The following is a 27,373-nucleotide window of genomic DNA, read 5'->3' on the forward strand; positions in this document are numbered from 1 at the left end:
CAGGATGCGGGGCTAGATGGGCCATTGGCCTGATCCAGCAGCTGCCTCTTCTGATGTTCTTACCAGTCTCCTAGCAAAAATTGGTATCGCACCTTGGAGCTTAGGGATAAAGATAAATGGGAAGGGAATTGGCCGATTCCTGTGGTCAGACAGAGGGAGTTGGCTGCTCCTGCAGCTCTCTGATCTTTGTATTTCCTCCTCGTTTCCCTCCTCCTCCTCTTTTTCCTCTCCTCCCCTTTCTCCTCCTCCTCCTCCTCCCCTCCGCCCCTCTTCGGCCTTCTCCCGGGTCTCCCCAGCTCAGATCGGCTTGCAGAAGCGGGAGCTGTCCAGCACGGAGACCTCCTGAAATCCTCGCGCCTCTCCTTCCTCCCACCATGTAAGAGAAATGAGCGAGGGTTCTCCAGCCCTGCCTTCGCAATGGAGGAAGATTTATTCCAGCTAAGACAGCTGCCGTGAGTAACCCAGGGAGGGAGAAGGGCTAGAGCTCTGCTGGGAAGAGGGAGGGGCGGGAAGAATAACCCAGGACCTCCAGGAGAATCGCAAGCCCCAGCCCCCTCCCTGCAGCGAGGTTTCTCTTTCCAAAGGGGGCCATTGGCCTCAAGGTCTCAGGGAAGCCAGCAATTTTTCTTGCTTGCCTACGCAAGAGCCTCGCTTTATGAATGACTGTCACACCTTTTAAATCAAAACCAGGGGGGTATTTTTAAGATTTCAGACGGAACCATCCAACCCAACCGATGCTTTTGCAACTAGGGGTGATAAATATATTCATTCTAGACACCCCCACCGGCTTTTCCTTCTAACATGATGCCTCCTTCTGGAATGGGGAGGGGATCTTCCCTCCTCTTAAAAGAGAGCTTTGTACTGGGGTCCACCAGGTCTGGTGTTGGACATTCTGAGGCTTGGAAAAGAGGTGTTTTGCATTGCCGCACAGGGTGGGGGGGTGGGGGGAAGGGTGCTCACTCCGTGGATATGTGCAGCCAACAGTGACACCCACACAAATGCAGGGGTTAAGGTTTCACTGCCTTCTGCTTCTCTGTGACTGTCTGGCTCTGTTTTTGTTGGGGGAGGGAAGATTATTCTTTTTTGCAGTCCAGGCACAGCTTGTGAGAGCAAATAAGATTTCTTCCTTGGCAGTCAGTGAGGACTTCTTTTAAGTATCTTTCAGGCGTTGGTATAATTAGCTTCATTTCGTGGGCATGCGGTTCTGTAGTGCACACAGGAGCACAGCCGTGAAACATTTCAGGAATCAAGACCTCCCTCCCCCACTTCAAGGCAAAGATCAGTAACTGTGCAATCTGAACCATGTCTACTCATAAATAAGTCCTGTTCAATGAATTCAGTGGGGCTGAAGAGCAGATCCACACCTTACAGTTAAAGCAAATGACTACCCCTCCAAATCCTGGGAGCCATAGTTCCCCACTCAGCTGCATTGGCAGAAGCCACAAAGACATGCTGTTGCTAAAAACAAAGAGCAGTTAGCCAGCTTCTTGCATCATGGACCACAATGCTTATGAAGAACTTGTGGATAAAATATGAATGGGCAAAGGGTGACAACCAATAGTAGAAGGAATGCACTACCATCCTCTCCAGTTTCTGGATATGTTGACCAAGGACATTCACTCTTCCAAAGCAACACTACTAATTAGGAACACAGGAAGCTGCCTTCTACTGAGTCAGACCTTTGGTCCATCTAGGGCAGTACTGTCAACACTGACTGCCAGCTGCTCTCCAGGGTTTCAGAGCAGGAGATGTCAGGGATTGAACCTGGGATCTTCTGCATGCAGAACATGTGCCCTGCCATTGAGTCGTCGTCATCATCATCATCATCATATATTATTTATACTCCACCCATCTGGCTGGGTTTCCCCAGCCACTCTGCGTGGCTTCCAAGCGAATATTAAAAACAATACAGCATCAGACATTAAAAACGTCCCTAAACAGGGCCGCCTTCAGTTGTCTTTTAAAAGTAAAATAGTTGCTTATTGCCTTGACATCTGCTGGGAGGACGTTCCACAGGGCAGACGCCACTACCGAGAAGGCCTTCTGCCTGGTTCCCTGTAGCTTTGCTTCTCGCAATGAGGGAGCCGCCAGAAGGTCCTCAGTGCTGAACCTCAGCATCTGGGAAGAATGATGTGGGTGGAGACGCGCCTTCATGCCTCTCCCCCCATTGCACTCTGGATAATATTGATACAGTGTTGTATTTCTTTGCAGGGGTAATTCTCAATTTTAGTTGTGTGCTGGCAACCATGAGAGACAGCGAGATAGAGTCTTTTATGTGGTGGCTCCACACCTTTGGACCTGCCTTCCTCCTCGCAGTGCTGTGGGGGCAGCAGCACTTCAGGCATCTTTGGACGGACTTAAAGCCTCATCCCTTTTTATTTGCCTTCCCTGTGTAACCTTTTTGCTCAGCTTGCTGCATGGAGGCTGGAATATTATGATGTCCTGGGAATTCTGAGTCTGTTTTTATTTATTTGAATCAGTTTTTATTCTTGGTTCTAGCTTGTTTTATTAATTATTTATTTTTAAAGACTTGTAGTTTTCCTCCCCCCCCCATAATATTCTTTATTGATTTTCATTTACATACTCCACATACACATTTTGTATTACATTTTACATTTTTGCTCCTAAGGGCTGACTTCCTTCTTTCCTTCCTTCTTCTGGCTTTTTATATCACATCTAAATTTTTCGCATTGTCTTTTTTTTAAAAAAATAATATTTATTAAAGTTTCAAAAAAGTTACAAGAATAAAAAAAGAAAAGAAAAAGAAACAAAAAATACAAAATACAAAAAAGTAAAGACAATTAAAAACAAATCAACCTTTTCATATCTTGACTTTCATTTACTTGTTTCCCTGACCTCCTCACACCTCCCTTTTTTGTATTCTAGTTCAATTAGTTATTTCAGCAAATCCTTTCCATTTTTGCTTTTATCTTAATAATTTATATTAATATATTATAACTTTACATTCTCACCTGTTAATAATCCATCTTTAAATACTCCTTTATAACATTACTGCTAAAACCACATAGCTTCATTCCAACATCCTTCTAACATACCTTAAACTTAAAACTTAATGCTTATTTATACATAACTCCTTATATCATTTCTACTAAAGCCAGACAGTTTCATTCCAACATTTTCCCTAATATTCATTAATTTTACACTAGATCCCAAAATAAAAGTTTTTCTTTATAGACTCTTCCAGTTTTCACCCAACGTCCCTTCTTCCTGGTCTCGGGTTATGTCAGTCCTTACTGTCCATTCCATCTAGTCCATCAACCTGGTAGTCTTATGTCCGAGGCTCTTAAATCTCTTCCATGCTCCTTCTGCACATCTTCTTCTTGTTCATACTTGCACTTTTCCTTATCTTTTGTTGGTCTCTTTCTTGATTTCTTTCCTTTCTCATTGAGGAGTAGGTTTCTGGGGGATTTCAGCCCATAATTATCTCCATCTCCTCTCATCAGTCCAGCCCATTCCCCACAGTCCCACTCCCCACAGTCATCAATATAATTCAAAAAATATTTAACAGTATATTTCAAAGTCCCTCCAAAGTTAAGAGCCTCCTCAGCTCCAGACTCCCTCTGGCCCATTCCAAATTCAATCTTCCAAAACAACGGCTTATGCTCCTGCAGGGCCTCAGATCTCTCCATTTGTATTGCTTGAGGTACAACCGCAACCTCCTCCATTATCATCTGCCCTTGCATTTGCCCAGTCGAGCCAGTTTCCTGATTTGGTCCCTGTATGATTTCTGTGTCAGTATTCCCTGTTTGTCCACATTCACCGACTACAACAGTCATCAAATCCAACTTTTCATTCATCAAATCCATCTTCGCATGCAACTGCTCCAGCAAAGCACTCGTCTTGCAAAAAGCAAGCACCAAGACTTCTTCCAAACACATTTTTATTCAAGGTCGCAGTCTGTTTCCACGATCTTAATCTCGCAGCTGTGAAGTCCCCAAGTAAACTGCAGCAACAATTTAACAAGCTCCCTCTAGAGGAGACACTTTCTATTTATGTCCATCTTTTTAAAGCATGTCCAACAAAAGAAAGTTACTTTCAATTTTCAAATACTTTGTTTCTTTAGAATGCAAAAGGCAACATTGGAATCAGTTTGTTTCTCTTTCTTTTTTTTTAGCTATCTGTCAAAATGTTCCATTCACAGTCAATGGACGTCTCCAACAATTTCTGTCTCTGACCCCCGTTCCCAGGTTTGAGACGGTGGAAACTTATTTTTCTTTACTCCCTCTCGTGCAGGCTTAAACAGTCAATTCCCCCCCCCTTTTCTCCTGCTTCCCAGGGGGTTTTAGTGGTTATAAATTAAGGAAATTTCGCCCTTTACAAAACAACTTTCCAGGCTATTAGCTTTCAAGGTTTTTGCTTCAGTCTGTTTACAAAAAGCGGAAGGCGGACTTCCTGTTTTGAACCTTCCCGCTTCGGTGCCAAATTAGGATGTTTCTTGATCCAATTTTCCGTTTCTACTCACGGGTACTTGTTTAGAGTCCAATTGTTGACAGGAAAAAGTCAGCGCTCTCCGGCAATGGCTATGAGGCTTCCCTCCATGAAAATAGCAATCAGTTCGCAGCACCGCGCCGCTCACCCTACTTCGCTCCGGAGCCCCAAAATGGGGTTCCCCGCGAGTAGAGGAGGCGCTCCTGGTGCTCTGCCGAACCCCACATTCCCAGGCTTCCTCCACCTGGGATTTCTAGTGGGTCCCCACCCTCGCTGTGGCGGGAAGACCCAGTTTCCACCGAGCCAGCTTCTCCGGTCGGAGGAACTCCGCCATTCTCCGATGGCGCTAACCCGGAAGTCGTTAAATTTTTCGCATTGTCTTCATCCTTTTTGTATATTATTGATCTTCTTTCATATTTGTCCATAGAGTGTCTATAGCCAAATAAATCCTCCTGTATATACAATTCTTATTGTCTGTATTCATTTACAACTACCATTGGTTACATTAATCACATTAGCATTTTACTTTTTATTATTTTCTTTCTCCAGAAATTTTCTTTGTATTTCACATTATGAGGTTCTACTGGTTTCACTATTTCACTTTATCCTTCCTATGTATGACATAATTTTTCCCCATTCTTTTAAAAATGTTTCATCGCCCTGTTGTCAAATTTCCCCCGTTAATCTAGCTATTTCTACATATTCCATTACCTTCTGTCACCATTCTTCTACTGTTGGTCATTGCTGTTGTTTCCAGTCCTGGGCTAACAACAACTTCACCGCTGTTGTTGCATATAAGAACAATTTCTGGTCATTCTTAGTAATGTCTTCTCCTACCATTGCCAACAAGAATTGCGAATCTGGCTTTTTCAAGAACATATGTCTAAATATCTTCTTTAATTCATTATATATGTCTTCCCATTGTTGTAAGCAGCTTTGCGTTTTTTTTTTAAACCTTTATAATAAAATAGAATCATAAGTGGAGTCCCCTAATAACCATTTTCCACTGCATATCATATCGTCCTCTTTTTATCCTTAAAACTCTTTTTATATCCATGATTCTTTTCACATTGCAAGTGTAATTTCAGTCCTGCTAATGTTTTTAGCTGCTTACAGTGTTCTTTCAAGTAAAATTTTAAAAAATTCCCAGTCCTTGTTAAAAAAATTGACATCCTGGTTCCTGACTTTTCCAGTCATTTTAGCCATTTAGTCCATCAATTTTGTTGTCCACTCTTCTCTTGTAGGTGTTTTGTCTTTCTCCCATCTTTGGGCTAAGAGTATCCGGGCTGCTGTCATCGCATACATGAGCAGTCTTTTGAAGTCCCTTGGTATCTCTGCACCTAAAATTCCTAATAAAAAGGGTTTTGGTTTTTTAACAAAGGTTATTTAAAAACTCATTGTATATCATTTCCCAATATGCTTTTATACCTTACAGGTGCACCACATATGACAAAGGTGACCTCTTTTTCTTTACATTCCCAGCACATATTTGAACTAGTCTTATACATTTCTGTTAACTTACTGGGATTCAAATACCATCTATACATCATCTTCATATAATTTTCTTTCAGTGTTCTACATGCTGTAAATTTTAAGTCCTCTCTCCATAGCTTCTCCCAAGAGGAGAGTTGAATATTGTATCCAAAATCTCTTGCCCATTATATCATTACCAAGTTAACCTCTTCATCTTTAGTATACCATTCTAACAACATCTTTTACATTTTAGAGAGTGTTTTTACTTTATTTTCCAACAATTCCTTTTCAAACCTTGAGATTTCATTACTGAATCCATTTCTTTTATCCTTTTTAAATACATCATTTAATTGATGGTATTGTAACCAATCTGTTAAAAACTCTCTTATATCTTCAAAATTCTTTAGTTTCAATTGGTTCTCTACCTCTGTTAACAGCTCTTTATAAGTTCCCATTTATTTTTCGCATCCAACTTTTTCAGTGGTATCACTTTTAGTGGGGAAAGCCACCATGGTGTTTTCTGCACTAACAATTTTTTTATATTTCTCCCATACACCATAAATTGATTTTCTTACCAAATGTGTTAAAAATTATTTATGTACTTTTATCTTTTCATACCATAGATATGCATGCCAACCAAATCTGTTATCATGACCTTCCAAATCTAGAACAACTTGTAAGCAACTTTGGATGGGCTTTTCCTGGAAAAACAGCACCAGTCCATTATAAAATACTGTAATAAAAAACTGTAGCCTCTCATCAGAACCACCAGTGAAAATTTCAGAACCATCCTGATGTCTTTTATTTTTTGATAAAGTTTGCAAATGGAACTAAATTGGGGGGTGAGGAAGAGGGGTTTGATATTTTCATATTGTCAAGACATTAGTGCCTCAAATTGCTTGCATTTAATTTTAGCCCTAGGAAATAGTTGCAAGGGCCTCAGCACCCAGCTGTAGCTAGTGAACAATGATAATTTTTTCCAGGGCCAGTTTTATGATGAAGCAAAGCAAAGAAATCACTTTGGGTAGAAAAGATGCTGTTTTCTTGCTTCCTATCTCAAAATGTCAATTTAAAAAAATGAAGTATCATCCATTGTGTTTGCTGACGTGTGTTGTTGTTGTTGTTGTTGTTTAGTCGTTTAGTCGTGTCCGACTCTTCGTGACCCCATGGACCAGAGCACGCCAGGCACTCCTGTCTTCCACTGCCTCCCGCAGTTTGGTCAGACTCATGTTTGTAGCTTCGAGAACACTGTCCAACCATCTCGTCCTCTGTCGTCCCCTTCTCCTTGTGCCCTCAATTTTTCCCAACATCAGGGTCTTTTCCAGGGAGTCTTCTCTTCTCATGAGGTGGCCAAAGTAGTGGAGCCTCAGCTTCACAATCTGTCCGTGTGTACAGTACAGCTGACGTGTGTACAGTATATCTAATGTGATTTTGCCTCTTTTGCTTGTGGGTTGCATACTATACATGTCTACTCAAAAGTAAGTCCCACTGAGTTCCATGGGAACTCAGGTGGGCTGGGTAAAGGTAACCTATCATGGATAGGCCTGCAGGAGAAATTCAGTTCAGCCGAATCTATGCAATTCACTTTCTGAAACACCATGCAAATTGGGACCATCCTTTGAAATCCAAACTTACCCCAATTTTGCAATGCAGTTCTCTGACCAGACAAGGTTTACAGAAATGCGTGTACTGGGGAAAAGTGTACATAAAAAACAAATATATTTGTGCAAATACAAGAATGCATCATATTAGGAGAAAATGCTTGCAAAATGTATATGTTGGTCAAAACTGCCTACAAAAATGTGTTTATATGGAAAAATTGCACTAAAATGCTGAAGAATTTTCATGTGGATTACAACTATTATTTTTTGCAAATTTCTGCAGAAATGTGAAGAACTAGATTTAAGATTGGAAAAATGAGAAACTGAGAGAAGGAAAATTGACAGTTCCTTCCATCCCTAGCTATGGGTACTTATTGCAACCTATTAGGTGTCATTCTCTTTTGCAGAAACAAACAGAATTTGGATTCTGTCAGGTTGTTAGGCGTCCTTCACCTTCAAGGAAAATTGCTGTGCATGGTTGTTTGACTGAACCAGCTACAACTCACAAGGCTGAGCATGAGATCCCTTTTCGGATGGGAGATTAATATAAAATTAGGCACAGGTGGAAACATTCACTTCAAGCCTGAAATGCAAGCCCACAAGAAACATTGCTGTGATTTCCAAAGAGAATAAGATGATCTAGGTGTTGCATTATTGTGGAAGACACAAGCAGGGCCCCCAGAAGTTAGGCTCTGATTCCCAGCAGCCTCAGCAGCCAGCATGGCCAATGGTTAAGAGTGCTGGGAGCTCTAGTTTAACAACATCCAAAGGGCCACAGGTTCCCCACCCTTGAGGGAAAGCATTTACGTGATGCACACCTGTTTCTTCTGTACATCCATGCCATGTATTCATTATGGTTCCCACACCACTAGGGTTGTCAAGTTCCGTCGCACAGGGGAAAGTTCACGGTCAGATGAAGATGTAATTTCAGGAGAGCATGAAGTCCAAATTGAGGGTGTCCAGACGCAGTTAGAGGCTGTGGAGCTGGAAGATGGAGGGATGGTGCCAAAGGAGTTTGCAAACCCAACTGATGGTGAGTTGTGTGGACATCTGCTCTCACTCCTGAGGAAGGAGCAAAATGTTAATATGCATTGTGAAAAAAAATTAAATACCCCAAAACTTTTCATAGCCTTTCATAACTCCACTTTAACACTGTAAACATTTTTTGGTCTCTTTCAAATGGATTGTGGTTGCTGGCCCAAGGACCCCCCTTTTGTCTTTTAGTGGGTATTGCTATTTTTTTAGTTATTGTTACATTGCACTATTATATTGTTTTGTTGTTCTAGATACGTTTATGGTGGAAGATGCGGTGGAAGCCATCGGATTTGGCAGGTTCCAGTGGAAACTCTCCATCCTGACAGGCTTAGCATGGGCAAGTAGAGGTTGCTAGAAATAGCAAAGCCAAGGGGGGCCAGGGCCAGGGAATGGTTGGCCCACAAACTGCAACTATTTCCCACCTTAATTTTCCTCAGTTTCCCTGGCCTGGATGATAGGAGGCATTGAGCCAGAAGAGACTGGCTTTGGGATATATGCCTTGATTTTAGGCAACTGCTGAGGCACAAAGTTGCTCAAAGTGACCAGTACATGCAGTTGCCTGGCTCATTTAAGACTATACAGAACCTTTATTCTCAATAATGATGGAACTTACAGGTGGAGAATACTTTTATTTTTACATGTTTTTATTATTTGCAAAGGGGATCTTTTTATGAGTTAACACTTTATTATCACTTTGGGCTGTGCTGTGTCTTTGTACTGTTATCCAGGCTGTGAGGCTTTATGATGTACATGGTTGGTTCTTTATTTGCTTTCCTTGTGCTGTGTTTGCACTTTGTTTTTGTTGCTAGCAAATCAATTATATATATATACATATGAAGGCGAAGAGAAATCTGGTGAACTGTCAGGGCAGCTGGTGCTCTAACTACTGCCTTCTTCCTTCTTGCCCTTCTAGATGGCTGATGCCATGGAAATGATGATTCTGAGCATCCTTGCACCCCAGCTTCACTGTGAGTGGCGATTACCCACCTGGCAGGTTGCATTGCTAACCTCGGTAGGAAAATACCAGACAGCTCTTGCATTCTGTAAGGTTTTCCACTCATTAACTGTGGGTTGTTCAAAGAGTCAAAAACCCCTCTCTGTCCAACAAGCTCACCAGTTTGCAGAACGCCCAAGAGTGTTGAAGGAATCTATTTCTCCCACAAAGACACCTGCGTGTTACAGTCCCTCGCACTGTGGCTTGCTTCACGTTCACCGAATTTCAGCTCTAAACTCTAACATTGCTTATTGGTGGAGGTTATTCTTCCTTTGGGCAACCTTTTCACTACCCATTGAAATGCAGGAATATGGGGCTTGGTTAAAGGTGCCTGTTGAGGCTACACACTGTTTTTGCCACGGGGCAAACTCCCTTAGCTTTAATCTCTCTGGAGATAAATCTACAAGGAGTTGGACATGATTGGTAGATCTATTGTCCACCATATTCCAGTGCAGGGTTGTGCTGATGTTTCCTGAACGCAAGTCACATCCACACCATATATTTAAACCACATTTAAAGCACACTGCTTCCCACAAAGCATCATGGGAATTGTAGTTTGTCACCCTTTGACCATTGAGATATCTATATATTTTAGGACCTACTCTAGTTGTGATAGTAATTTGTTTTAATGCTTTATTTTATATTTCTGTAACCTGCCCTGAGACCTTCCAGTGACGGGTGGATGATGCATCTCCTCACAGGAACAATGGTAATGGTGCGCTGGGAGTGGCAGCTCCATGAAGGGCAAACTGCAGTCCCCGGGATTCTTTGGAGAAAGCCATGTGTCTTAAAAAGTGTTTTAAATATATGGTGTGGACATGACCACAATGGTGCCATTAAAAGAAAAATTCTTTTACTCACTTTTCATAGCAAATTTCATTACTTGGTTTGTTACAAATTAAAACAAAACTAGAAACCTCACCATTCAGATATGAAAAACAAGGCAGATGATGACAACCAGCCAACTAAAAGAAACCTCAAACATGACCCAAACCATTCACCCAAAGGCTGGCAAATAACAGGGCCTTCAGCTGGTGTCAAAAGGTTTTCAGGGCAGGCACCAGCTGTAATCTCAATGCACAGGGGGTTCCAAAGTTGGGGTGCCCCCAGTGGAAAGCCTCTCCCTCCTCCTGGCCTCAACTAAAGAAGACAGAGAGAGCCTCACAGGCAGATCTTCATAAACAGGCCAGTCTGCGCAGGAAAAGCCTCGCTGTGCCTTGTAAGTCCACAAAGTCGTAGGGTTGTAGAGCTGGAAGGGTCATCAAGTCCAAGCAGTGGTCGCAATGGGGTGGTTGGGGGGCGGTAAGCCCCGGGTTCCATGACTGCGGGGGTGACAAGAAGTCACCCTGCAGGGGCTTGCGGTGGCGTGTGTAGCCATCACGCTGCTGCAGCTGCATGTGGAGGATCCTCCGTGCACGGCTGCAGCCACGAGCAGAGGATCCCGGCACCGTCCGTACGGCGCTGGAGCGGCGCTGGCATGTGCAGTGCTATACAGTGCATGTGCAGTGTCACTATATACGGCGCATGCATCGTACGTAGCGACACTGCACATGTACCCTCCATAGTGACGCCCGCCCCGGGTACCACAGCGCCTTCCTTTGCCCCTGAGTCCAAGGCAGGAATCACAACTAAAGAATCCCCAGCAGGTGGTCATTCAACCTCAGTTTAAGTGCCTTGAAGCAGGTTCAGCAACCAGGACCATCCTTTAAAGGTTGGTGGTTCATCCCCCCCCCCCCCGAAGAGCCACCCAGGAGAGACACCAAGAGCCAGGTGCAGCTTCTGAACCAGCTCAATGGGCAGCCCCACACAGAGTGCATTGCTGTAGTCCAAGAGTGTGTGGATCACTCTGGGAAGGCTCTCTCTGTCCTGAAATGGCCACAGCTGGCAAACCAGATGTGACTGGTAAAAGACACTCATTGCCCTGTATGACTGATTCCACCATGCAGTTAGCAGATGATTATAACAAAAATCTGTACATAACCCTCCCCATCTAGCCCCAATGTTACCAGGCCAAATGTTAGCAGGCCAAAGCTCTGAGGTCAGATTTCCCACACCCCTCTCCCCTAAAAACGGAAAGATTGATATTAGGAATATAGGATGGATATATCTGTCTCTCACTCCTCACAATATTGCCATTTTACTGTCAGCCTCTAAGATGCTATCTGTCATCCATTATAACAGATCTCCCATACCCTGTGGGATCATCCAAAATTTGGACATTTTGTCAAGTTGTGGCTCAAAATTCAGATGTTTGTGTGCCAAATTCTAGTTCTGAGATCTTGCCAAACTTGGGCTAAGAATGTTTTCTTCTTCTTCTTCTTCTTCTTCTTCTTCTTCTTCTTCTTCTTCTTCGCTTTCTTTTCTAGATGGTTCTCTTAGAACACTCCCAGTTCAGCCTGTGAATAACAAATATCCTTTCCTTCACTTGATGCAGGTGGTGTTTATGGGAATGATGTTCAGTTCCACACTCTGGGGAAACATTTCAGACCAGTATGGCAGAAAAACAGTAAGTCTCCAGCCTTCCCCTGAAGTATTTGCCAGGCAGAAGTAGTTGCTGCCACCAAACTGAGTGCCACGAAGGCCCTCTGTGGTTAGGCAGTGGGGCTTCAAACCGGGTGGTGTACCTCTTTGCCACTACTCGGGACTAATCTTTCCAAGTCTGACTCAGTTTAAATTCAGTTCACTCCTCCCTTCCACATTCGTGGGCTGTAATTATCTTTCTGCTTTTCTTTTGAAAAGCAGGGAACCTGGGGCCACCAGATGATGATCATGGGACTACAACTCCCATCACCCCTCACTGTAGGTCATACTGTCAGGGGCTGCTGGGAATTGGTGTCCAACAATATCTGGAGGGCCACAGATTCATTTTCCTTGGTGTAAGATATAGTGGATATTTATTAATTTATTTATAAATATAGCTATATACGACTAATTGTTTTTTTGAAAAAAATAATAGAGCAATTTAGAACAGTTGTACATAAAACCATACAATAAAAACCATTAAAAAAATGTTTAAATCAGAAATCAGCTAACTATTGTGGCAAGATGCATTCTTAATCGCTGGTATAGGCCTGGAGGAATATATCCCCCCCCCAGCATGTTGAAACGGAAGGTGCCTGATGAATTTCTAGTGGCAGGGTGTTCCACAGGGCTGGGCCAATGACACTAAATGCTCAGTTTCTCATTGTTGTCAAATGAGTCTCACCAACTCGGGGAACAACCAACAATGCCCCAAAGTTGTTCAGGGTTTTATAGAGAAACACAAGGGCATGAACCTGGTTTAGTAGTAGATGGGCAGCCAGTGCAGACAGTTCAAGAATGGGGTCACATGTTATGTGCCATCTGATAGGCGTATTCTGCGCCAGCTGGAGCTTCTGAACCAGGCCCAAGGGCAGCCCCAGCTAGAGTGCGTTGCAGTAATCCAGTCTTGAGATTGACAACACAGAATTTATGGTTGGCCCTGTAAGAGAAGGAGAATTGCTTTTGAAGTCAGGAAGAAGCTTGTCAGAGAGTATGACAGTGGTCTTTTTTCAATTTCGTATTTCTTAATCCAATGCAGGGGTTAAAGATCAGTGTGCTCTGGACCTTATACTATGGTATTCTTAGCGGCTTTGCACCCGTTTACAGCTGGATCCTGGTGCTGAGGGGGCTGGTGGGCTTTGGCATCGGAGGAGTCCCTCAGTCGTAAGTCAATATTCCCATTCCTTGCCCCTCCCTTCCTGGTGGTTTTAGTGCTTTAGAGCCAGTGTGGTGTAGTGGTTAAGAGCGGTGGACTCGTAATCTGGTGAATCAGGTTCGTGTCTCCGCTCCTCCACCTGCAGCTGCTGGGTGACCCTGGGCTCGTCACACTTCTCTGAAGTCTCTCAGCCCCACTCACCTCACAGAGGGTTTGTTGTGGGGGAGGAAGGGAGAGGAGAATGTCAGCCACTTTGAAACTCCTTCGGGTAGTGATCAAGCGGGATATCAAATCCATCTTCAAATCATGGCCATCTTCAAATATCTAAAGGAGCTCAGCTAAACTGCAAAGCACTTCCGTTTGGGAAGCCCAACCTTTTCAGCTGCTTACATTTAGCAGTGTGGATCCAGGTGCCTCTGGGAAGTCAAACGTGGCCCAGACAAGGGCAGAATTCAGAGATGAAAACGGCAGAAATAAGTGGCGGGGCAGGAGAGATCAGTCCTGAATAAGGCATGAGCTCCTGAACTGGGAGGATGAGGCATCCCCAAGAGTTGTGCCCCTGGAGTGACTGCTTTGCTCTGGTCAGGAGAAGCACTTTGCCTCCCTCCCTTCTCCCCATTCATTGGACCTGTGAACATGGATCCTCTGCCCCACAGGTGGGCTGTTTCAATGCAACCTGAGCAGGTCTTTAATCAATGGCTAATGGGCTTCCTTCATAGGAACCAGCATCCACTTGGAAATAAAGCCAGCCCCCACCCCCACCCCTCAAGTTTTTTCAAGAGCCAGAACAAAATCAAACCAAAGCTTTCAGAACCATTACAGAGTGATGAATTTCCAAACCACAAATCCATGGGGAAACCACCAGTTTTGGACTCTCACTATATCAGCTGCCAAGCGATGCTTAGCAAGGGAATCTTATTAATGCCATTTGATTCAAACATGTTAGCCCTGCTCCTGGGATATGTTCCTTTTTCTGAGGATTTGTGTGATATATTTTTGCTTTGCATATTACATTTACTGAAGACATTTTTATATCACATTTAGAAGTCATCTGACTCCCCAAAATAGATAATTTATATTTATAATATTTTGTGTGGTTGTGGTGTGTAGGTATATCAGTTGTTTGGCCAGGGGAAATAAAGTTGTATTAAGTTCTTCCCGTGTCAGTTCCAGGAGGAAGGCCATCAGATTTCCAAACACACACACCCTCTGTGTGTTCCTTGTGACTTTGCCTCCTCTCTTTCCTTTCTCTCCAGGGTGACGCTGTATGCAGAATTCCTCCCAATGAAATCTAGAGCAAAATGCATTTTGTTAATTGAGGTAGGTGGAAAAACAAAGAGGCGGAGGCTGTTGGCAGGAAAGGGGTTACCATTCTGCTCCAAAAGGCAAGGCCATCCCAGGACAGAGAGCATCCCAAGCGAAGGTTCAGATGTGATCAGCAGATCAGTGGGGGCTCCTTCCTTCAAAGCCTTTCCTGGGGTGGGGGAAGGAGGCAGCTGGCCCTCAACCCGTTGCTGCTGTGGTTCATGCTTTCAGCCTTGCCACAACTGGGGATTTCCAGATGTTTTAGCTTCTAGCCCCATCAGTCGCAGTGAGCACAGTGAACTGTCAGGGATATTTTCAATATGATTTTTAAAAAATCTATTTATTTGTGTAAACAAGAAATACATTTAAATAGCACACAATAACAAGCCCCTCTTGAAATGCCACCTCCTCAGTCAAGTACAAAGACCCTTGGAATCTCTCACTGCTCAGTAGAGATTGGGGTGGGTGGTAAGAAAAGAAAAACTGCAAAACTGAATGAAAGTTAAAATTAAACATACCTGCAAATGTGGGTTATTTTGTTCACATTCCCTGGAAAAAATAAAAATTAATAATATTGGTGTTGGGGTAGTAACATTTTTTTAAAGGTTATGCTTTATTTATAAATATCATGATAATGTCTTTGAGGTCTTAGACAGTGCCACTTAAAGCTGAAAGCTTACTAAGTATTCCAAATGCCTGCTCTTCAGGCATCATAGAACATGTTGCAGCAAGGGCCAAGAACAGAGATGTATTGTTATTCACCTGTTGCGATGGGGCTGACATCTCCAAACCCCTTCCGTCCTTCCACACGGGCAGGTCTTCTGGGCCATTGGGACCGTCTTTGAGGTTCTCCTGGCAGTGTTCGTGATGCCCACCCTGGGTTGGCGCTGGCTGCTCATCCTTTCGGCGGCCCCCCTTCTGCTCTTTGCCATCTTGTGTTTTGTAGGTATCCCTTCTGGCTTCCCAAAGTCTTGGGGAGGGGGGGAGGGACACGGCTTTAGATTAGTCCTGTCCATTTGGTTGGTCTCCTGCCTTTGGACAGAAAGTGATTGTAAGAAATCAATATTTTAGTGTGGCAGCACACACACTTGACATCAGGCAGACACTTTCACTGTACTCTTTTCGGCACCTGCCAAAAACATTTTTTGGGCGGGGCAAGACTATCCAGATATATACACTATTGACAAGTGTTTTAATCAGGCTTTCAGCTTGTTGGTTTTTTTTTAATGTTTTAGATAGTTGTTTTTTTAAAAAAATAAACTGATAATTTCATGTTTTGTTCTTTTTTTGTAAACCATTTTGAGGTGTATTTTTTGCGATCAATCAGTATATAATTTTTATGAAATGAATAAAATAAATTTATCATACCTTTACAGTGGTTACCAGAAAGTGCGCGATACGATGTGCTATCTGGGAATCAGGAGAAAGCCTTTGCCACTTTGAAGCGGATAGCGACTGAGAATGGAGCTCCAATGCCTCTGGGGAAACTGATCATCTCCAGGCAGGTGAGTGCAGGCAGACCAGCACTCCTGGGGGTGGGACTAGATGACCTTTGGGAGCCTTCCAACTCTGCCATTCTAGGGTTCTATGAAACAACCACCCCAAAATCCAGCGAGCTTCAACAAAAGTGTGCATGGATCACTTGGCTCAGACCTGGGATTATTTATTTTCTTCATTTGTCTGCAAGACTTGTATCTCACTTCATTAAAATGTCTGAGATGTCTTACAATAAATAATAGGTACAACATCAGTAAAAAATATTAAAATAACATATGAAAACTAGCTAAAATAAAAGTGCATTTGCTGTAAGCAGGGGAGGGGAGGCAGGCATATTATGGGTGCCACCTCTGAAAAGGCCCCATCTCAGGTACTCAACTGGGCCATATCCACACCCTGCACATAAAGTGCTATGATACCAAACAGTTATGGCTCCCCGCAAAGAATTATGGGAACTGTAGTTTGTTACAGGTGCTGAGAGTTGTAGAAGCCCCCCTTCCCCTCCCAGAGCCACAATTGCCAGAGTTCCCTGAGAAGAGGGACTGGTTGTTAAACCACTCTGGGAATTGCAGCTCTGAGAGGGGAATCAAGGATTCCTTGGGCAAAGCAACATTGATTTAAAGTGGTATGATAGTGTTTTAAATGTATGGTGTGAATGTGGCGCTGCTAATTTCTGACAGCTGGGAAGCTGCCACAGGGACTCATCAGATGAATGAGGAATGCCAAGCAAACTCCTAAGAAATCCATGGTGCCACCCCCCTTGGCCGATGTTTTCAGACAGCACCCAGCTTCCCTATATCTATGTATATGTTTGTTTCCAAACAGGAAGACAGAGGGAAGATGAGGGACCTCTTCACCCCCCAGTTTAGATGGACAACCCTCCTGCTTTGGTTTATATGGTAAGAGGAAGATAGAGAGGATTCAGGGCCAGCCTGCCTCTCTGAGATTGATTTATTTTATTTATTAGACCTACTGTATATAACCCCCTTTCATCATGGGATCTGGTGGCCTGAGGGCAAGTTGGCACATCAGTCGGGTGGCCCTGTGGCTTGGTTTGCACCCTCGAGGCACAGATCTGGCAGCTTTATAGAGTCAGGCGGGATCTCAATTGGCTTCTCAAGCCCCACGATCCCCGCTGGATCTGACTAATGCAGTACCACCACCTGGCCACCTGACGTGGGGGTGCTGCAGTGCCTGGCTCCTTTTGCCAACATCCCTGATGCAATGAGAGGCTGGGGCAGCAAAGGTGGGGGGAAACCCTCATGCAAAAGGGGGAATGCACTCTTTAAAAGTGCAAGAGACGAGGCTGTGACCTGATTAAAGACATCCTAGTTCATCCATCACATATGCTCTAGTCAATTAATTGATTAATGCAAATGCTTAAATAGCCAGAGGTGTAAATTAGTGCACCCCACTTATCCTGCTGATTAAAACTTGTGCACTTAAATTCATATTTCTTTAACCGAGCAACAGCCCCACTGCAACAAAAGTGTTTCCCTCTAGTGCGAAAGAGAAAAAAAGGAGAGCCCTTGAAAGCTGTTTTTGTAAGTGCTTGTGTTAAAATTGATCAGGACCCCTCTCTATTTTTGGTCAAAAACATTAAAAGTGCTGCCCAAGGAAAAGGGAATTTAGCAGATGCTGTTTGCTAAATGCTGACCTGCATGTTCCCTCTTTGACACGGTCAATGCGTTAAACAAGAGGCAAAGGGAATGGGACAGATTCACGGAGGAGGCGATCAGTGGCTCTGAGCCACAATGGCTATGCTCTGCCTCCAAAGCCTCTGCAGGCAGCTCTGTTTCTGCCCAGCAGCTGCTGGAAGCCACGGGAGGGCGGAGGGCTCCTGCTTCTGTTCTGCTCCCTGCTTTCCCACAGGAAACTGGTTGACCACTGCAAGAACAGGATGCCGGACTAAAGGGGCCAGTGGCCTGATCCAGCAGGCTCTGCTTATGTTCTTATGTTCAGAGGACTAGTGACTGAATTTATGACACTGGACTTGTACTGTGGCAAGCTAACTGCGAATTATGATGCGGACCAAGGTTGCCCTGGCCACCCCAGCCGACTGTGAGCTTGAACCTAGCTGCACTGTGCACACACATGCGCAATGTCATTCCCCCCGTTGGATCCTGAGCCTGCAGCCCCTCCCCACCCCAGACTCAGGGCCATGCCATGTTCCTTTTCAATGCACCTGCCTGCCTGCAACACTCTCTCTGCTTCTCTTCACTCCAGGTTCTCCAATGCCTTTTCTTATTACGGCTTAGTTTTATTAACCACGGAGCTCTTTCAAGCAGGAGACCTCTGCAGCTGTGAGTACAACAGGCAGGGAGTTCCAGAGGGCGGCGGCTGCCAGACTAAAATACCATTTTCTTGCAAACGCTGTCACAGTTCCAGCTCCTTTGATCCAAGTGGTCAAGTGGGCATACATAGGGAGAGGGGATCTCGCAGGTGACACAACTTGGTGGTTCACCTCGCAACTTAAAATTGCAGCAGGGGCACACCAGGCCCAAAGTTGCAAGGATGCATGTGCGCGTGGGGGGGGGGGGAGGCTGGAACGATTTCTTAAAATATCACATATTCACCCTCCTCCTCCTCCTCCTCCTCTTCTTGCTTCATCTAAGTATCCAGCAAGAGAAAAGCAGTGAAGGCCAAGTGCAGCCTGGCATGTGAATACCTGACTGAAAAGGACTACATCGACCTCCTGTGGACCACTCTCTCCGAGTTCCCAGGTAGACTGCTGGGAAATTAAAGGCTCTGATTAGCCAAGTGGGAAAACTTGCACATTTGTTCAGAATCTAATTAAAACTATGTAGCTTAATTAATTCAACAAAACTGATGAATGTGATCCAGTGACACCAGCTATTCCAAGTCATTCCAGCACCCCTGCCTCCTTCTGCTCCCCTAGGAAATCCCACCCTCACCCCCAGGGGGTGGGCAGTATCACCCACTTAGGGAACTGCTGGTGTTGACCATGCTGAGCAAGTTGGACTCATGATCTGACTCAATATAAGACAAATTCCTTTGTTTCTGGATTTGTATATCATTCTTATGGTTAAAGTCTCAGCAATTCTCTTTCTCTCTCTGTTGCTGTAAACTGCCTTGAACATGTGCCAGAGAAACACCAGTTTTTTAAAGAAAGAAAGAAGCAATCGAGTGAGCGAGCGAGCAAGCGACCCACTAGATTTCATGCCTGTGCACTAGTCCTATGGATGTTCAGAGCACACCAACCTCAGAATTGCCTCCATGACCCATCTGAATTGGGTGCTGCACAGCAGCCAGAGAGGCAGGGAAGGCTTTGAAAATAAGTTCAGAAAAGTTGCTAGCCAGAACAAACAAATCCACAAGCCCATTACCCCAGAAGAGCTTATGTTAGTCATTTATGGCCTGAAAAAAGCAACAGCTTCCATAACTGCTGCTCTGCCTGCTTGACATGAAGGCTGTGGCCATGCACCATGGGCGAACAGAGAGCTACTCACAAGCCTGCTTCAGTCAATAACATCCTCTCCTCCTCCTCCTCCTCCTCCTCCTCCAGGTGTTCTAGTGACCTTATGGGTTATTGATCGGATTGGGCGTAAGAAGACAATGGCCCTCTGCTTCTTTGTCTTTGCATTTTGCAGCCTCCTACTCTTTCTCTGCGTTGGAAGGTGAGCAAAGTGATCCAGACCGGCTGGTGTGGGGAACCCACCCAACCCTGCAAATGCCCCACCCCCACAAGGAAGGCACTGCAAAGCACTTGGGGGGGGCTGGGACATGTTCAAAGTTGTGCTACAAATGCTTTTACCTAACTGTGTGGAGGTTCTCCATACTGGTGTGAGGAGCAGGTAGTCTGCACACCTGCAAATTCTGACAAACCCGGAGCAAAGTATTTCAGAGGTTCCACATGGGGGATACAGAAAGAGCATTATTCGTGGTAAAGGGAAGGTTGCAGACCAGTACAAAGAATTTAAATGGTAGCTTTTGTGATGCTTCTGCCCTCCACTTCCCATTTTTGGTCTTCCAAGAGACCACAGAAAAGACTAAGGATGGTCCTTAGCCTGGGTGACTATGCTCTGCCTCCACAGTCAGAGGCAGAAATGCTTCTGAATCCCAGTTGCTGGAGGGAAGAGTCCTCCTGTGCTTGGGTCCCGCTGGTGGGTTTCCCGTTGGGGCACCTGGCTGGCCACTGTGAGAACAGGGTGCTGGACTAGACGGGGCCCCTTAGGCCTGATCCAGCAGGAGGCTGTTGTTGTTACACACCACCCCCATCTGCACAAATGGTGCAAGATCTCAGGGTTGGAGGCATGCTTACCAGGGGCTGTGTTCCCTTTTGGGACAATGAGGCACAGCAGAGACTGCAGTGTCTTCGTGATATAGGGTTTTATTTACACTGACATACAACCTGCACCTAGATGCAGTGGCGTAGCTGGGGGGTGGGAACTGGAATTATGGGGAAGGGAATTTAGGGAATACTCCTATTGATGCAGCCCAGCCAATGCAATTCTGGGCTGCATCAATAGGAGTATAGCATCTAGATAAAGGGAAGTAATAGTGCCACTGTATTCTGCTCTGGTCAGACCTCACCTGGAGTACTGTGTCCAGTTCTGGGCACCACAGTTCAAGAAGGACACTGACAAACTGGAACGTGTCCAGAGGAGGGCAACCAAAATGGTCAAAGGCCTGGAAACGATGCCTTATGAGGAACGGCTAAGGGAGCTGGGCATGTTTAGCCTGGAGAAGAGGAGGTTAAGGGGTGATATGATAGCCATGTTCAAATATATAAAAGGATGTCACATAGAGGAGGGAGAAAGGTTGTTTTCTGCTGCTCCAGAGAAGCGGACACGGAGCAATGGATCCAAACTACAAGAAAGAAGATTCCACCTAAACATTATGAAGAACTTCCTGACAGTGAGAGCTGTTTGACAGTGGAATTTGCTGCCAAGGAGTGTGGTGGAGTCTCCATCTTTGGAGGTCTTTAAGCAGAGGCTTGACAACCATATGTCAGGAGTGCTCTGATGGTGTTTCCTGCTTGGCAGGGGGTTGGACTCGATGGCCCTTGTGGTCTCTTCCAACTCTATGATTCTATGATTCTAGGGGAATCTGAACCCCAACAAACCCATAACATCATGTTCTTATGATACAGCAATACAATGAGTGTGTCCTATCTTCTCAAAACAAAAACATTGTCCTTTTGTCCTTACAGGAAAGTTCTCACTGTGTTATTGTTCATTGCAAGGGCTTTTATTTCGGGAGGATTTCAAGCCGCCTACGTTTACACCCCTGAGGTAAGAAAACGAGAAGCCAAATATTCTGTGAGGAGGGGGCTTGCCCGGGACCAGGATTTGGGGCAGGCCTGAGCAAAGGAGCATCAGTAGCAAGGAGGTCTTGATGGGGTGGGGCAGGAGCATCGTGGTTGGCATGGAAGAGCAAGGCAGAGTCTGTGAAACCAAGCCCCCGTAGGGTCTCTGGGATTTCTCCGTTTCCATGGAGCACATGGGAAAGAGAGGCTTGTGCTGCTGCCTCCAGAGGGCTTGCTGTGTTCGCTGTGTTGTCTCTTTCACAACAATCCCTTGCAGTTCCATGTAATTTTAGGGTTGTGGGGGTCCCAGAATGCACTACAGATTCTGAGTAAACATTAGGAAAGACTTTCTGATAGAAAGAGCTGTTGGACATCTCAGGAGGTGGTGGACTCTCCTTCCGTGGAGGTTTTGAAGGAGAGGTTGGGAGACCATCTGTCAGGGATTCTTGAGCTGTGATTCCTGCATTGCGGGGGGTTGGACTAGATGACCCTTGGGGTCCCTTCCAACTCTACAATTCTACAATCCTATGATTCATGAGATCCAGTAAGTACCTCCTCAGTTGGCAGCCGCCTCCACCTTTCCCGCTTGCCCAGTGGAACATGGAATGTGTGTGTGTGTGGTGATCCCAGGATCTCATGTTGTGTTTTTATTAGCACATGGGACCTGCACACCCTTCTCAGCCATTAGCACCAGCCATGAACGTCTGCTTTTGACCTGGAGGAATCCCTGCCCCCAAATCTCAAATGCTTGAGGGCAGTATGTGTTGGCCCATTGGTTGGGGGCTGCTTTCTGCATATAACCAGAAGCATCCTTTCCCTCCACTGCCCCTTTTCACCTTTCTGGTGACTATTCAGAGATCCAGAGAAGTGAGGCATGTAGAATCATAGATTTATAAAGTTGGAAGAAACCCCACGGGTCATCTAGTCCAACCCCTTGCAGTGCAGGAATCTCAGCGCAAGATGTCCCCATGTGCCAATGCACGTATGAATTTCTCCTTAGGTTTACCCCACGGCCACTCGTGCCCTGGGTCTCGGGACCTGTAGCGGGGTAGCCAGAGTCGGCGCACTCATCACACCATTTATCGCTCAGGTAACAGTGTGTTAAATTCATTCCTTGATCAAGGTGGGTATTTCAGAATGTCCTGGGGTTGCTAGTTAGGGTCCTGGGATGAGGATTTTGGAGGGGAGAGAGAGCTAGGTTGTTGCTACACAGAGGCATAGAGTTTGGACATTAAATTCTACATTTGCTAGGCCTGTTTTTGCATCCTGAACCTTATTCCTAAGAATTCCAAGTCCCCTGTGTGCTAAAGGGGAGCCTGTGCTACTATGTGCAGCTGCCCCCCCATCAAGTAAATAAATAAGAATACTTAACTAACTGACCAATTGCATCACAGATAACTCAGTTCTGCCCCCCTAACATAAAGCCTGCCCCCCCAATTAATCCATGCCCACAGGCATTTGGGTGGCCCCTGCGAGAAGATGATGCTCGGCCAGATGGGCCCTTGGCCCGAACCAGAAGCATCTTATGCTCTTTAACATTCAGCTCATCTACTCCAACCCTTAATGGTGAACCCAGGCAACTCGTATGTGTAGAGCTCTCTGACCCTGAGAGTTGGCTCAGAGGCCCTTCTGTGTCTGCCTTTGCTGACTCCCCCCCCGCCCACTTCCAGGTGATGCTGGAGTCCTCTGTCTATTTGACGCTGATAGTCTACAGCGGCTGCTGCATCCTGGCTGCTCTCGCTTCTTGCTTGCTGCCCATCGAAACCAAAGGCCGCGGCCTGCAGGAGTCCACCCACAGGGAATGGGGGCAGGAGATGTTTGGGCGCGGAGTCCCACACTCAAACTCTGGGTCTCAGGGGTGATGACGCGACGCGCTGGCCCAGCCATAAGGTCGTCCAAGAAGTTTCCGCCCCTCCAGCGCTCTGGCACCCGAGAAGCAGAATGTCTTGTCACTGCCGTGTGTGTCCAAAAGCAAGAACGCTCCACCTGTGTCCTGGGCGCCTTTTTTTCACTCGCACCCATCACTGTCCACTTGTGCAAGGAGAGGTATTAAATCTGGAGAGTGAACGTGCAGGAGAGAGTTTCGGGGGAGGAATGTGATGCAGCCGGGGAGGAAGAGAAATGGGAGCCTTCGCCAAACTGTCTACCCCTTCGTGTGGTTGATGACAAACAAGCTTAGTTTCTTGACGCCAAGTGCTCCATGCCAAGCAGGCAGATCGATGGACAGGATTTGGCTCTGCACAAATGCCCTCAATGCCAGGAGGTGGGCTTGCAGATCTGTGCCCCAGATCCCAGTGCAGCCCTCCATCAGTCTCATGCACTTGTGAATTAATCACTTGCCTTGCACTCCCATCAACATCCACGAACGACCATCAGCCTTTGAGAGCTCCTTTGCCAGAGAGGTTCTGAGTCTTAAAGAGCAGCTGGGAACTTCAGCAAATGCTGCTCTGAGAGCTCTTCTTCTAACCACAAAGAAACAAAGAAACCCACCACTTTGCTTGCCCTAGAGGTGAAGTCTGCAAACAGGGCCATGCATTTGGGATGTTGTGCGCAAGCAGTCCTCATGGCAGCGCAGAAAGGGGCAGCTGAAGGACTGAAAGGATGTTCCTAAGAGGAACATTTAAGCATCTGAGGCTTTTTCGTTTAGAAACATGGCAGCTTGAGGGGAGGACAGGAGAGAGTTCTATGAGATTATGGGTGGCGTGGATAAATTCAATAGCGAAAAGCTTTTCTCATAATATTTAAACTCAGGATCATCCAGAGAAACTGGGGGGCAGCAGATTCAGCACAGACAAAGGAAATTCATTCCTTCATTTAAAGACTTTGTTGATTTATGGGTTATATGGCTTCCGGCAAATTCATGGAAGAGGCTATTTGTCCTGATGACCTCATAGAACCTCCAGTTTCAGGGACAGTCTATGCCACCCAAAACAATTAGCTGGGGTGAACAAGAGCAGTGGAGAGGCTGTTGGCTTCAAGGCAAGTTTGTGGGTTTCCCAGAGGCATCTGGCTGGCCCCTGTGGAACAAAGGAACGCTGGTCTACACAGATCTTTCTGTTCACCCATCAGAACAGGAAGCAGAATTTCATTTTCTTGGGGTTCATTTCCCTGTCAGTAAAGCCAGTGAGAACCTGCTATTGTGATTCCAGGTGTGTATGCATTCAGAAATACATGTTGTGGCTCTCTCCGTTGGGTCCCAGCCCCTGTAACACTTTGCTGGGGCTGCTTCTGCAGTTGTCTGGTCAGCCAGAGTGATCCAAGGGTTGACGTGGAAAGTCAAGAGCCCATGCATGATGGGGATGGCGTTTGGCCTCTATGCTTAATCCCTCATGTCTTGGAATTTTGAACAATGAAAAAAGTAGGAGTCCTTGCTCTCCAGGAAAAGGGTTCCTCGGCCCAATTCATTTCATACTCCAAGATTTAGAAAACTCCCAAAATGAATGAACACATTGAATAAAACTACCCTATAAGGAGAAGCAGGTACAAATAAGAGCCCTGCTGAATTGGGCAGATGTCCATTCAGCCCAGCACCCTGCTTCTGTCAGTGGGCAGCCCATAACTGCTAGGAAGCAGGACATGAAGGCAACTGCTCTCCCTGCTGTTTCCCCTCCCTGCCTGATGTTGCAGAGGTAAATTGCCTCCAGACAAGGTGGTGCCATTTAGTTGTCATCCATAGCCATTGATAAGTGTATCCCATGTGAATTTGTAGGTGCTTATTTGCATGTGAAAAGGGCTGTTAAGGATTGCAAGGAACATCCACTGACATCAGGGTCCCTTCCAACTCTACAATTCTATGATCAGATGGACTTCAAGAGGCAGAATCCATGAAGATGGTCTGCATTTGTGCAACTGTGCTGTGCCTGTTTCTGTGTGGGTGGTTCTAATCCTACCAATGGGGTTTTTTTTAAGTCCAAGAGGACTTGTCGGATGGAAATACATTGTACAGCTTTCCCTTTCCCTGCTGCAGCCAACCTGAAGCTCTTGACCCTCATCTGGTCCCAGAGGCCTTTTGATCTGGGGCTTCTCATTTGGGAGAGAGGTCCCCCCCCCAATACACATTAAAAGCTTCATAGGCTAGAGACAGGCAGGACATATGATACCATGGTGGCTGCTGAATTCAAAATATCTGTATGACAAAACCAACCTTCTTTGAATTAGGTATGCTTGTGCTTTATTCAGTCCTATGGAAAAGTATACTGTCACAAATTTTGTTTAACAGAGATGGCCATCAACGTGGGGGTTGTTCTGTTTGAATCCATAAGATTTCGCTTGGGTAACAGAAACCAAGATTTAATTTAGTAAAAGCTCTTGACTCTTATGGAAATCTGTGTTGTTGTCTTTTCTGGAAAACTGATTCTCTATATAAAATCTGGCATTGATGCCTTAGGCCTACAAACTCCTGGAAACCATTAAAAAATAAAAAATCACCAATGTAAAAATATCACTTGGAACTGAACTTAATTGTGTGTTCAGAGTTCTGTTGGTTGTCCAGTTTGTTGATGTGCAAAGCTATTGTGGAGGAAAAGTGATTCTTTCCATACTCTGTGATGAATGGTCTTTGTGTATTGCTCAATGCTTGCTGGAATTGGGGTGGGGGGAGAACACTTGAATGTCTCTACTGCGTTATGTACAGTTTCTAAACTAGGTGTGCATTCATGTTGAAAATAAGACTTCTGTAAAACTGAAGCTTGTTGTACTCAATTTTTGTTTCTCTGTTAATGATGCAAAATCAGATGATTTGATTCCGCACTGGATATTTTATGTTGAATAAATGAATAGTTTCTACAATAGTGAGCTTTATGGGAGCTTTTGTGGCTACTCTGTGCCCAAAATGTGGGCCACCTCTCCTTCCTAGGTTTTCAGGACACACCATTCTCAAAAAGCCTATTTATGTCACCCAGCATGGATGGACTTGGACCACAAACCACCCAAGAACTGGTGGAGTAGCCCTTCCTCTCATTTACTAGCTGTTTGTCTTTTTTCCATCCCACTCAACAATGACCAGACATTTCCTTCTCCTGTCCTATTAAGTGTGGGGTGTCCACAGGCCATGTGCTTTGTGGTTAACTCCCCAGGTTAATTCTCAGCATCTCTAGTTAAAATGACCTCAGGGAGCAGAGTTGGCCAAGAGCTGAGGTCTAGGGGAAGCCCTGTCAGGTTCCATTTTTAACTCCAAGGTTAAGCAGATAGCCCTGGCCTGATGTAGAGAGTAGCCTCATGAGATGGAGATGATGGAACAACCTGGCAGCACAACAAGGTGCTGCTTCAGGAGGACCACATTTAGGGGCTTATCCAGACATGGGCTTGTCCTGTGTCTAGAAAGCAGGGATCCAAGCAGTTTTCTTCATGTCCCGCACTTTCTAGGCACAGGTCCTCACTGTTTTGCCCTTGCCCTGCTGCTTCCCCCCAGAAAACCTGCTCTTTAGCGATAAATTGGACCAAACATCAATCCAGAGAAAGCCTAATTGATGTTTGCTCCAATTCAGTGGTAAATATCAGGTTTCCTTGGGGGAAAGTGCTGGGGCAAGGGTAAGTCTGGATGAGCCCTGAGTTATTCTGCAACTAAGGCAGGCAAAGCAGGTTGTCTCAGGAGTGCATTGAAGTTTTATAGTCTGGGCTAGGTGACCACAGCAACTAAGGCCCTGCTCTCTGGTTACTGTGTCTTCCAGTTATCAGGGTGGTGCCTTTTCCTGCAACCATTGGCTTTGTCTTGGCCACAGGACTTCAAGCTGCCAGAGTACAGTATCTTTGGAGAAAGTTCCTCAGGTCTTTCCTGAGCCTCTGAGGAGTCTAGAATCCAGTCATTAGAGTCCAATGGCAGAAGTGTCTCCTCAGGGTTCAAGGGATGAGATGTGGGGCTCTGGTGCCAGCAGACCCAAATGGTAACATCTGCATGTTTATTCAAAATCTAGTTGTAACTATTTAGTTCAATTAATTCAACAAAATCCAGTAACATGAACCAGTGACACCAGCTTTTCAAAGTCTGGTAGTCATTTGCACTGCCAGTGCCCAGCTACTGCCCCCTTGCCTCTTAATGCCTCTCTGGTAATCCCACTGACCCCCAGGGGGTGGTA

General features: G+C 45.4%; 1 protein-coding gene across 2 annotated transcripts; it reads left to right on the plus strand.

The window, feature by feature from the left end:
• The first annotated feature begins 11 nt into the window (after positions 1-11).
• SVOP (SV2 related protein) lies at positions 12-26,087 on the plus strand. Of its 2 annotated transcripts, XM_079949668.1 has the most exons (16): positions 12-452; positions 8,396-8,556; positions 8,810-8,895; positions 9,472-9,570; positions 11,987-12,058; positions 13,112-13,236; positions 14,485-14,548; positions 15,350-15,475; positions 15,910-16,038; positions 16,856-16,929; positions 18,257-18,333; positions 18,646-18,753; positions 19,557-19,668; positions 21,204-21,285; positions 22,300-22,389; positions 22,970-26,087. In XM_079949668.1, exons 1-16 carry the CDS (start codon positions 418-420, stop codon positions 23,159-23,161), a joined length of 1,632 nt encoding a protein of 543 aa, XP_079805794.1. In that variant the 5' UTR covers positions 12-417; the 3' UTR covers positions 23,162-26,087. The 2 variants fall into 2 exon arrangements, with proteins under 2 accessions (XP_079805794.1, XP_079805793.1); XM_079949667.1 differs by lacking the exon at positions 12-452 and having other exon boundaries at positions 7,999-8,556.
• Positions 26,088-27,373: the final 1,286 nt, after the last annotated feature.

This window comes from Podarcis cretensis, assembly GCF_951804945.1.
Source record: "Podarcis cretensis genome assembly, chromosome: 13".
Lineage (NCBI taxonomy): Eukaryota > Metazoa > Chordata > Lepidosauria > Squamata > Lacertidae > Podarcis > Podarcis cretensis.